The 13,085-nt window shown below is 49.3% G+C and overlaps 1 protein-coding gene across 1 annotated transcript in view; it reads left to right on the top strand.

Moving 5' to 3' along the window:
* Positions 1–10,199: 10,199 nt before the first annotated feature.
* RNF11 (ring finger protein 11) overlaps positions 10,200–13,085 on the top strand; it is a 79,654-nt gene continuing 76,768 nt past the window's right edge. The window contains exon 1 of the mRNA XM_089684460.1: positions 10,200–10,549. Coding sequence (XP_089540586.1) covers positions 10,427–10,549 — 123 coding nt within the window. The 5' untranslated portion in view covers positions 10,200–10,426. The remainder of the gene's footprint in view (positions 10,550–13,085) is intronic.

A 13,085-nucleotide genomic window follows, 5' to 3' on the forward strand; every position in this document is an offset into this window, starting at 1 on the left:
ATTCTCCTCTGTGGAGTGGCAGGTGTAAACGGATATGTGTCCGTTTACACCCACCGACATTCAATCCGATCTGCCAAAAAGAGACGGATGGGGATCCATTTCCCTTCCATCCATCGGTTCGAATGAGATGGCAGTTGGATGGAAATGGACAGGTGGTACATTTCCATCCGACAGCCCATAGAGGACAGTGAGCTGTGTCTGTGTCCGCCCTGCAACAGTGGAGCAGACACGGACTTGTCATCCACTTGCTCAGCAGGGATCAGCAGATAGATCCCCCATTCCACTGATGGGTCCACCCCACCTCAAGGGGGCCTAAGGGAGCTTCACCCTCTTTATTTGTCCCATTTACCATCATCACTAACAGTGAAAGTGAAAGAAAACCCCGAATTTTGGGTTGTCACGAGAACAGGAACAGAGGGTAAATATTCCAATAGTGTTACCAGTTCTGGTGACAACCAGGGATTCCCTCATTTTTATGGAATTTCCCCTCACTTCCTGTTCTGGGTATGGGACAGGAAAAGAAGGGAAATCCTCCTAATGGGACACAAATTGCAAAAAGAGAAGTATGACTCCTTTACTCTAAAATGAAAAAAAAAGTTTGCCTTTAGTTACAATTTTGGTAAACCATTCAACAAATTTAGGGCTCTTTCATACAGGTTTGTGGTAAAAACAGGTGGCTGAGCAGCGGATTTACACCCTTAAAAGTAAGGCCCCATTCATACCTGAGTGTTTTGTAGCATGAATCAATATTACTCTATGAAGATGGTTCACATCTCCACTCCACGTCACCTGAAGCAGAATTCCTGAAGCACAAAAAATTTTTGTAGCTCCATTCAGGCAGATTGAGGCATTTTTGTTGCATTTTCATTCCCATAGAAATACATGGAAATGCGCAGGTCACGTGTTTTAATGCGCTTTGTCGTGTGACCAATAGTTTTTTTCTGGAATGGCAAAAAAATGGCAACAATTGATGTCACAGATTAAATTTTTCTCTATTGGTTAATACAAAAAACGCCAGAACTCAAAAAGCCCAAAAACGCCAAACAAATCACACACAAACCTTCACATAAAAACACGCAACAAAACATGAAAATATGCAGAAAAATGCTATGCTCAGGTGTGAATGGGGCATAAGAGTATGACTTTTTATTTATTTCAGGTACTTATATAGCACCATCAGTTTTCGCAGTGCTTTACATACAGGTGAAACTCAAAAATTAGAATATCGTGCAAAAGTTCATTTATTTCAGTAATGCAACTTAAAAGGTGAAACTAATATATGAGATAGACTCATTACATGCAAAGCAAGATAGTTCAAGCCGTGATTTGTCATAATTGTGATGATTATGGCTTACAGCTCATGAGAACCCCAGATCCACAATCTCAGAAAATTAGAATATTACATGCAATCAATAAAACAAGGATTGTACATAGAACAATATCGGACCTCTGAAAAGTATAAGCATGCATATGTACTCAGTACTTGGTTTGGGCCCCTTTTGCAGCAATTACTGCCTCAATGCGGTGTGGCATGGAAGCTATCAGCCTGTGGCACTGCTGAGGTGTTATAGAAGACCAGGATGCTTCAATAGCGGCCTTCAGCTCTTCTGCATTGTTCGGTCTCATGTCTCTTATCTTTCTCTTGGCAATGCCCCATAGATTCTCTATGGGGTTCAGGTCAGGTGAGTTTGCTGGCCAATCAAGCACAGTAACCCCACGGTCATTGAACCAGGTTTTGGTGCTTTTGGCAGTGTGGGCAGGTGCCAAGTCCTGCTGGAAAATGAAGTCAGCATCCCCATAAAGCTCGTCTGTGGAAGGAAGCATGAAGTGCTCCAAAATCTCCTGGTAGACGGCTGCGTTGACTCTGGACTTAATGAAGCACAGTGGACCAACACCAGCAGATGACATGGCTCCCCAAATCAACACAGACTGTGGAAACTTCACACTGGACTTCAAGCATCTTGCAATGTGTGCCTCTCCATTCTTCCTCCATACTCTGGGTCCTTGGTTTCCAAATGAGATGCAAACGTTGCTCTCATCAGAAAACAGGACTTTGGACCACTGAGCAACAGACCAGGTCTGTTTTTCTTTAGCCCAGGTAAGATGCTTCTGATGTTTATTGTTCAGGAGCGGCTTGACGAGGAATACGACATTTGAAGCCCATGTCCAGGATCCGTCTGTATGTGGTGGCTCTTGATGCACTGACTCCAGCCTCAGTCCACTCCTTCTGAAAGTCCCCAACACTTTTGAATGGCCTTTTCCTGACAATCCTCTCCAGGCTGCGGTCATCCCTGCCGCTTGTGCATCTTTTTCTTCCACACTTTTCCCTTCCACATAATTTTCTATTAATGTGCTTTGATGCAGCACTTTGGGAACATCCAACTTCTTTGGCAATTACCTTTTGAGGCTTTTCCTCTTTATGGAGGGTGTCAATGATGGTTTTCTGCACAACTGTCAGGTCAGCAGTCTTTCCCATGATTGTGATTCCTACTGAACCAGACTGAGAGACCATTTAAAGGCTCAGGAACCCTTTGCAGGTGTTATGGCTTAATTAGCTGATTAGAGTGGGACACTTTGAGCCGAGAATATTGCACCTTTTCACAATTTTCTAATTTTCTGAGATTGTGGATTTGGGGTTTTCATGAGCTGTAAGCCATAATCATCATAATTATGACAAATCACGGCTTGAACTATCTTGCTTTGCATGTAATGAGTCTATCTCCTATATTAGTTTCACCTTTTAAGTTGCATTACTGAAATAAATGAACTTTTGCATGATATTCTAATTTTTCGAGTTTCACCTGTATATATACTTTTGAGGGATGACAGCGACCTTTCATTATCTATGAGGAATAGTTCTCATGAAGTATGCCCAATAGGAGTTGGTGTCTTCTGTTCCACGGCATTCGGTCTTCCAAAGTCCATCCTAATAGATAAGAATGAAGAAAATATTCTTCCGCCTGTTCAGTAGCCTCAGAAATAAAAGAGAATAGAAAGCATTCTTTGTGGAATGCCATGAAAAGGTTCCAACAGAATGTGTGGTCATAACGGCGACATTCCAGCTGCTCCAGCCATTTAACTGATTCCTCCAGAGATGGATCAGTGAGGAGGGAAGACAGGAAGTTACGGAAGGATTTTATTCTATTTCCTATAGAGGGGGAAAAAAAGGAGTCCCCAAGTACACCCAGGGTACAAACTTCTGAGGGCCAAAATGGGGACCTGCTGCACCAAGTGCTGCACTTTGGGTGATGTGGATGAAGATCCTCTCCTACAGGAGTCCCAGTATGTCATGGAGGATCAGGTAGGTGAATAATGTTTATGTTCCTGAAAAAATATTTTTTAACCTCCCCAACTCTGCTGTGTGAAACTAGAATTTCCCCCAGTGAATTCTCTATGTCATATGTGTCACACACAAGGCCCATGGGCCGAATCTGGCCCTCCAGGCCATTTTATGTGGTCCTTGCACCTCTCCTGCAGCTAAGGCACCCCCCTCACCTTGTCTCAGCAATCGACAGCAGGGAGGAGGACAGAACTCCTCCTACAGATCCTGCACCTCTCAGTGCAGCCGCAGCACCCTCTCATCTCCTCCTACCCTGGTCTCAGCATTCAGTAGACTCTGGTCCTCCTCCAGACTCTGGACTTTTTGCTTTCCAGCTTCACCCCCAGCTTCTTCCCAGCAGCAGCACAAGGTAAGGGGGGTGCACTGTGATATAAGGGAGGGTGGGGGATTCTTGACTTTTCATGGTGGGGGGCTCTTGACTTCTGATATAAGGGGGTGAGTTGAGGTGCTCTGGAAACCTATTCTTACAGATACAACTGGCCCTTTGAGGGCAAACATAATGCTGATGCGGCCCCCGATTAAATTGATTTTGACGCCTCTGCTCTATGTGTTGTAGCTGCTGAATTTGTCATTATATCCATTTCCTGGTATATTCATCCACAAATCACCTACCCTGGAGATGGGCTTTATAACAGACCCATTATGGGAGAATTATAGGGAACTGCCATCACTACCTTTTCTGAACAGAACACTTTGATGGTGTTTACACTGATCCACTGGCTTCATACATTTGACATCTGCTCCACAAAAGGTATGGAGATCATCTTCATTAGTACTCCTTCCAGATCTGTAGCTGAAGTTCTGTAGTTTGCTATGGACCTGACCTGTGAAGGAACCAGAACATGCCTTACAGGCTCAAATGCAAAAAATAAAAGAAAACTAATGCAGCCACCATATCTAAGGACTAGGAAGCTGAAATGTATTAACATTTTATACTTGGGTTTAGAAAGAGTTTAGACCTCATACACATGGAGGCTTAACTGTGGGCAGAATCATATCATCCCCACCTCTTTTTGGCACCCAGGAAGCCACACATGCCACGCTACAGCTGCTAATGGAAGTGAATGGCTGTATGAGGTTCTGCTCAGATGGCTTCTACTCCTGCTTTTACATGTGCATGCATGTACGGTGCTTCTTCCTGAATGCGCCACTTTTGCATTCGGGGAGAAGTGATGCACTACACCATGAGCATTTATCTGAGCATAAGCACGTATAGGCATTCACCATGAGCATTTATCTGCGCATAAGCACGTATAGGCATTCACCATGAGCAGTTATCTGAGCATAAGCACGTATAGCCATTCACCATGAGCAGTTATCTGAGCATAAGCACGTATAGCCATTCACCATGGGCATTTATCTGAGCATAAGCACGTATAGCCATTCACCATGGGCATTTATCTGAGCATAAGCACGTATAGCCAGTCACTTGTATTGGTGGCTGTACGTGGCACATGTGGTTCCAGAAGGCTTTGGGGATTCTACACCCTGGCCCATAGGAGCTGCTAAGTGTCCACTCGGTGCAGCGTTTACCCCATCCAGCCACAACGTGTTGTAGATTTGATCAGACAGGCTGCCTTCAGCAGGGTTGGAGCTGCACCAGAACACAATGCTCCTAGATGGCTCCATGTGCAAGGGACCCGAGGCCCCATTTGCACAGACACTGTCACACCTGCATTTATATGCAATTAGTGGACATTTCTAAAGGTTCATTCACACCAGATGTGCACGGCTGCATTTGTAAGCACAATAGCAACCAAAAAAATAATAGTTCCCTATGAATGCAGTTCACACCAGTGCATTACATTGCATTTGCCCAGTGCTGAAAAAAGTACAGCAGGCATGACATTTCTTCAGCACAGTGCAATACAATGCTTGCAAATGCACACAAACGCACAGAAATGCAAAGCACTGCAATTCAAAAAACCCAAATAAAAAATTGCAATGCATATAAAATGCATGCCAATGCATTATACTGTATTACAAAAAACGCAACACACTGTAACGCAACAACAAATGCATAGTGATGTGAAAAACCCCAACTACATATAAATACATATGATGCTTTTTCAGTGGTGACATCCATACTGTATATTTACTTGCGTTTAGCTGCAGTCAGTTTTGCTGGGTTTTGCAAAAATAGAATTCTGTGCTTCCACGATCAGATTAGATACTCTAGATGCGGCTGAACGCATGCAAATGCGGCTAAACCTGCTTTAAAGCAAGAGCATAGAAATGCCAGAAAAAGTGATGTGGGAGGAATAAAAGTTTTTTATACTTCTCAGATCAATTCTCCTGCGTTTAGCTTTTCTAAACGCAGTTGTGCCAGTGTGAATGAGGCCTAAGAGCTGAGCGTCACTCTGTGGAAGGAATGACAGCTGGAATCTGGTTGCTATGAGAATGACTCCATCTTCCCTTTCCTTAGAAGGCAGGTGCCCTCGAGCCATTATGGGGGAGGGGAGGAGGGGATGTCTTCTTTCCATTGTACTCCCTACTTACAGCCAAATAAAGGGGCTCATTCAGACGGATGATTACACTACTGCGTTCAGAGGTGGCTAAACTTGGCATATAAATTCAGCAGTGCTCTGTGCTATGGCTGCATACAAATGGAATGATGAGCTGTGTTTGTATTCGTCCAGAACCTCCAGAAATGGATGCACACTGTTGTCAGGGGCGGACTGACAACTCATGGGGCTCCCGGGCAATAGGGGATCATGGGGCCCCTGTGTCCTTGCCCAAACTCAAAAAAGCCTATTAAAAATGTACCAGGGGCATCTCATGGGGCCCTCTTCTGACCCCGGGCCCTCAATAGGGGATCATGGGGCCCCTGTGTCCTTGCCCAAACTCAAAAAAGCCTATTAAAAAGGTACCAGGGGCATCTCATGGGGCCCTCTACTGACCCCGGGCCCTCGGACAGTGCCCGAGTTTCCAAATGGTCAGTCCACCCCTGCACACTGTTAATGTCCAGGGCCGGTCAGAAGTTCTGAAAGTATGTAACTGCTGCTATGATTGGTTATGAACAGTGACAGTACAGGCTATTGATTGGTGCAGGGTACAAATCTGGAGGCAGCTAATACACAGCATGTGAATGGGGCTGCTACACACCCCCATAAAAATGTCATCTTTGTATACAGGGCATGTGTAGCAAGTCCAGTCCTTCTGCACTGCAGTGAAAAAAAAAAAGCAGTCTGACTATGTTTATCAACAACTGCAGACAATACAGAAAGATACAAAGTAACATTGTTACATCTGTATCTATTCTGTTCATTCATCTGCAGATCAAAGGGATGAACTTCTGCAGATGATATCTGTTAAGTAACCCTGACAAAGAAAAAAAAAATAGATTTTTTTTAAATTAAATGTTCCTCTTATTATCCCTTAGTTTACTCTAATCTGCCCTAATTAAGGCTACTTTCACACTAGCGTTGTGTGCAGGTGGCAGAGAGGCGTTTGGGAAGCGTTTTTACCGCTTCCCAAACGCCTCTATCAATTCTGCAATTACAGCACAAGGTGCTGTTCTAACGGGAGAGTTTGCGTTGCGGAAAAACGGACGCCTCTAGTCGAGTCAGGAGGCGTTTAAGCCTCCTATTCTCGTCTATGGTGCCACTCCGCAAACGCCCGGCTGGCGTTGCAGTGCGGTTGCAATGCGGTTGCGGGGCGTTTGTGGAGCGGTAACACCACTCAAACTACAGTATAGGCATTTGTGGGGCGTTATTAACGCTCAGCAAACGCCTAGCAACCGCCGCTAAACCGCGCATGCGGCGTTTGCGGAGCATTGGCCTAGCGTTAAAAAAGGCTCCGCAAACGCCGGACCAACGCTTGCCAAACGCTATATGGGCGTTTGGCAAGCGTTGGTAAAACAGCCAAGTGTGAACGAGCCCAAACTCCTTATTCTCCTTCTTCATTCAATTATTATTTTCCTGCTGATTTTTTGTTAATTTCTATTTTATTAACTATTAATATTTCAACTTTTTTTACTTTTGTTTGTTTTGTCTGTATTTTTACACCATTACCATTTATTAACACCTTTCACATTTAAAAACACAAAAAAAAATTGGACATTTTTATTTGTAAATAACTTTACAATGCTTTGTGCCAGAATTATACATTTTGCATCATTTGAAACATGACAAAAACATGGGGTTGACTAACACAATATGTGGTGCACTGATTTTTTTAAAAAAGCGGCATGTCTGTTGTTTTTGTCTGTTGCTGTGCCTCATTCAAAAATAAATGGCTGCCTAAAACACAACACATGACAGCAACAGATACAATGTGTGTATGGGATTTAGAAGTGAGACCCCCTCATGGTGGGATGTAGAAGTGAGATCCTCTCATGGTGGGATGTAGAAGTGAGATCCTCTCATGGTGGGATGTAGAAGTGAGATCCTCTCATGGTGGGATGTAGAAGTGAGATCCTCCCATGATGCGATGTAGAAGTGAGACCCCCCTCATGGTGGGATGTAGAAGTGAGACCTCCTCATTGTGGGTGAAGTGAGACCCCTCATGGTGGGATGTAGAAATGAGACCCCCTCGTGGTGGGATGCAGAAGTGAGACCCCCTCATAGTGGGATGTAAAAGTGCGACCCCCTCATGGTGGGATGTAGACGTGAGACCCCCTCATGGTGGGATGTAGACGTGAGACCCCCTCATGGTAGGATGTAGACGTGAGACCCCCTCATGGTGTGTGTAGAAGTGACACCCCCTCATGGTGGGATGTAGAAGGGAGATCCCCTCATGGGTGTAGAAATTAAATCATCTCATGGTGGGTGTAGACGTGAGACCCCCTCATGGTTGGTGTAGAAATGAGACCCCCTCATGGTGGGTGAAGTGAGACCCCCTCATGGTGGGATGTAGAAGTGAGACCCCCTCATGGTGGGTGTAGAAGTGAGACCCCCTCATGGTGGATGTAGAAATTAGACTCCCTCATAGTGGGGTGCAGAAGTGAGACCCCTTCATGGTGAGTGTAGAAGTGAGACCCCCCTCATGGTGGATGTAGAAGTGAGACCCCCCTCATGGTGGGATGTAGAAGTGAGACCCCCTCATGGTGGGTGAAGTGAGATCCCCTCATGGTGGGATGTAGAAGTGAGACCCCTTCATGGTGGGTGTAGAAGTGAGACCCCCTCATTGTGGGAGTAGAAGTGAGACCCTCTCATGGGATGTATAAGTGAGATCCCCTCATGGTAGGATGTACACGTGAGACCCCCTCATGGTGTGTGTAGAAGTGAGACCCCCTCATGGTGGGATGTAGAAGGGAGATCCCCTCATGGGTGTAGAAATGAAATCCTCTCATGGTGGGTGTAGACGTGAGACCCCCTCATGGTTGGTGTAGAAATAAGACCCCCTCATGGTGGGTGAAGTGAGACCCCCTCATGGTGGGATGTAGAAGTGAGACCCCCTCATGGTGGGTGTAGAAATGAGACCCCCTCATGGTGGATGTAAAAGGGAGACCCCCTCATGGTGGATGTAGAAATTAGACCCCCTCATAGTGGGGTGCAGAAGTGAGACCCCTTCATGGTGAGTGTAGAAGTGAGACCCCCTCATGGTGGATGTAAAAGTGAGACCCCCCTCATGGTGGGATGTAGAAGTGAGACCCCCTCATGGTGGGTGAAGTGAGATCCCCTCATGGTGGGATGTAGAGATGAGATCACTTCATGGTGGGTGTAGAAGTGAGACCCCCTCATGGTGGGAGTAGAAGTGAGACCCCCTCATGGGATGTAGAAGTGAGATCCCCTCATGGTGGGATGTAGACATAAGACCCCCTCATGATGGGTGTAGAAGTGAGACCCCCTTATGGTGGGATGTAGGAGTGAGACCCCCTCATGGTGGATGTAGAAGTGAGCCCCTCTAATGGTGGGTGTAGAAGTGAGCCCCTCTAATGGTGGGTGTAGAAGTGAGACCCCCTCATGGTGGGTGTAGAAGTGATCCCCCCTCATGGTGGGAGTAGAAGTGAGACCCTCTCATGGGATGTAGAAGTGAGATCCCCTCATGGTGGGATGTAGACGTGAGACCCTCTCATGGTGGGATGTAGACGTGAGACCCCCTCATGGTAGGATGTAGACGTGAGACCCCCTCATGATGTGTGTAGAAGTGAGACCCCCTCATGGTGGGATGTAGAAGGGAGATCCCCTCATGGGTGTAGAAATGAAATCCTCTCATGGTGGGTGTAGAAGTGAGACCCCCTCATGGTTGGTGTAGAAATAAGACCCCCTCATGGTGGGTGAAGTGAGACCCCCTCATGGTGGGATGTAGAAGTGAGACCCCCTCATGGTGGGTGTAGAAATGAGACCCCCTCATGGTGGATGTAAAAGGGAGACCCCCTCATGGTGGATGTAGAAATTAGACCCCCTCATAGTGGGGTGCAGAAGTGAGACCCCCTCATGGTGAGTGTAGAAGTGAGACCCCCTCATGGTGGATGTAGAAGTGAGACCCCCCTCATGGTGGGATGTAGAAGTGAGACCCCCTCATGGTGGGTGTAGAAGTGAGACCCCCTCATGGTGGGATGTAGAAGTGAGCCCCCCTCATGATGGGTGTAGAAGTGAGACCCCCCTCATGGTGGGTGTAGAAGTGAGACCCCCTCATGATGGGTGTAGAAGTGAGACCCCCCTCATGGTGGGTGTAGAAGTGAGACCCCCTCATGGTGGACGTAGAAGTGAGACCCCCTCATGGGATGTAGAAATGAGACCCCCTCATGGTGGAAGTGAGACCCCGTTATGGTAGGGATGGCAGATGGGCGGAGCCAGGCATATCTGGATACAATGAGCCCGGCGATGACGTCATAGCAGTGTCCTACTCGGGAACAGAGGCTTCCAGCAGTGAAAGGGTGTGCCTTGGCACGTGACAGTCCTCCTCCCAGACACAAACTCAGGGGCGTGGTCTGCCGGCGGCCTGTGACGTCACGCTGTGTCTGTGAGCTCAGGGCTCAGTAATGGCGACCGGAGGGCTGGCGGATCGTGGCGGAGAGAGAGGGTGACCGGCCCCGGGGGAAGGAGCAGAGCCGGCTGGGACTCGGGAAAGAAGAAGCCGGGCGGGTCCGGGGTAGACAAGGAAGCCAGGTGTCCGGAGGGGAGCGCAGTGCGGGGAGACATGGGGAACTGTCTGAAGTCCCCCACCTCGGATGACATCTCCCTCCTGCATGAATCCCAGTCCGACCGGGCCAGCTACGGGGACGGTACCGAGGGCGACCAGGAGCCACCGCCCCCCTACCAGGTAATACGGGGAGAGGGGGAGGGGACGGGCCATTGTCATCCCTAGACTGCACACCCTCCATATGGACCCTCCATGTAGACCTGTCATCCCTGGACTGTACACCCTCCATGTAGACCTGTCATCCCTGTCCCTGGACTGTACACCCTCCATGTAGACCTGTCATCCCTGTCCCTGGACTGTACACCCTCCATGTAGACCTGTCATCCCTATCCCTGGACTGTACACCCTCCATGTAGACCTGTCATCCCTATCCCTGGACTGTACACCCTCCATGTAGACCTGTCATCCCTGTCCCTGGACTGTACACCCTCCATGTAGACCTGTCATCCCTGTCCCTGGACTGTACACCCTCCATGTAGACCTGTCATCCCTGTCCCTGGACTGTACGCCCTCCATGTAGACCCGTCATCCCTGGACTGTACGCCCTCCATGTAGACCCGTCATCCCTGGACTGTACGCCCTCCATGTAGACCCGTCATCCCTGGACTGTACGCCCTCCATGTAGACCCGTCATCCCTGGACTGTACGCCCTCCATGTAGACCCGTCATCCCTGGACTGTACGCCCTCCATGTAGACCCGTCATCCCTGGACTGTACGCCTTCCATGTAGACCCGTCATCCCTGGACTGTACGCCCTCCATGTAGACCCGTCATCCCTGGACTGTACGCCCTCCATGTAGACCCGTCATCCCTGGACTGTACGCCCTCCATGTAGACCCGTCATCCCTGGACTGTACGCCCTCCATGTAGACCCGTCATCCCTGGACTGTACGCCCTCCATGTAGACCCGTCATCCCTGGACTGTACGCCCTCCATGTAGACCCGTCATCCCTGGACTGTACGCCCTCCATGTAGACCCGTCATCCCTGGACTGTACGCCCTCCATGTAGACCCGTCATCCCTGGACTGTACGCCCTCCATGTAGACCCGTCATCCCTGTCCCGTACGCCCTCCATGTAGACCCGCCATCCCTGTCCCGTACGCCCTCCATGTAGACCCGCCATCCCTGTCCCGTACGCCCTCCATGTAGACCCGCCATCCCTGTCCCGTACGCCCTCCATGTAGACCCGCCATCCCTGTCCCGTACGCCCTCCATGTAGACCCGTCATCCCTGGACTGTACGCCCTCCATGTAGACCCGTCATCCCTGGACTGTACGCCCTCCATGTAGACCCGTCATCCCTGGACTGTACGCCCTCCATGTAGACCCGTCATCCCTGGACTGTACGCCCTCCATGTAGACCCGTCATCCCTGGACTGTACGCCCTCCATGTAGACCCGTCATCCCTGGACTGTACGCCCTCCATGTAGACCCGTCATCCCTGGACTGTACGCCCTCCATGTAGACCCGTCATCCCTGGACTGTACGCCCTCCATGTAGACCCGTCATCCCTGTCCCGTACGCCCTCCATGTAGACCCGTCATCCCTGTCCCGTACGCCCTCCATGTAGACCCGCCATCCCTGTCCCGTACGCCCTCCATGTAGACCCGCCATCCCTGTCCCGTACGCCCTCCATGTAGACCCGCCATCCCTGTCCCGTACGCCCTCCATGTAGACCCGCCATCCCTGTCCCGTACGCCCTCCATGTAGACCCGCCATCCCTGTCCCGTACGCCCTCCATGTAGACCCGCCATCCCTGTCCCGTACGCCCTCCATGTAGACCCGCCATCCCTGTCCCGTACGCCCTCCATGTAGACCCGCCATCCCTGTCCCGTACGCCCTCCATGTAGACCCGCCATCCCTGTCCCGTACGCCCTCCATGTAGACCCGCCATCCCTGTCCCGTACGCCCTCCATGTAGACCCGCCATCCCTGTCCCGTACGCCCTCCATGTAGACCCGCCATCCCTGTCCCGTACGCCCTCCATGTAGACCCGCCATCCCTGTCCCGTACGCCCTCCATGTAGACCCGCCATCCCTGTCCCGTACGCCCTCCATGTAGACCCGCCATCCCTGTCCCGTACGCCCTCCATGTAGACCCGCCATCCCTGTCCCGTACGCCCTCCATGTAGACCCGTCATCCCTGTCCCTGGACTGTACACCCTCCATGTAGGCCCGCCATCCCTGTTCCTGGACTGTACATCCTCCATATAATCCCCTTGTATACCGTGTAATCATACCTGTGTATACTGTGATCATATGTGTACCGTGTAATCGTACCTGTGTATACTCCGATCATAGGTGTACGTATGTGTACCGTGTAATCGTACCTGTGTATACTCCGATCATAGGTGTACATGGATATACTCTGTATGTGATCTCACCTATAGACTGGGGATACAACCTATATATGGGGCAGAATCCAGCTCTCAGGCCCTCCTTCATTCAACACCCGTATTTAGGGAGGACCGTGAAGCCTGATCACATACAACATCCCACAAACCTGAACCCCCCCTGACCTGACCCACTGTGTGCTTCTTTCTATGCTTCATGATTTTTCATTTTAATTTAGCGTGGCTCCGCCCACATCCACTTACAGCGAACTCCTACATGTTCCTCTACCGCCACCAGCAGAGGGGCATTGCAGAGCACAGTGTT

The sequence above is a fragment of the Staurois parvus genome, unplaced genomic scaffold (genome assembly GCF_062004578.1).
Source record: "Staurois parvus isolate SC_StPar_1 unplaced genomic scaffold, SC_StPar_1.0 ptg000347l, whole genome shotgun sequence".
NCBI classification, from domain to species: domain Eukaryota; kingdom Metazoa; phylum Chordata; class Amphibia; order Anura; family Ranidae; genus Staurois; species Staurois parvus.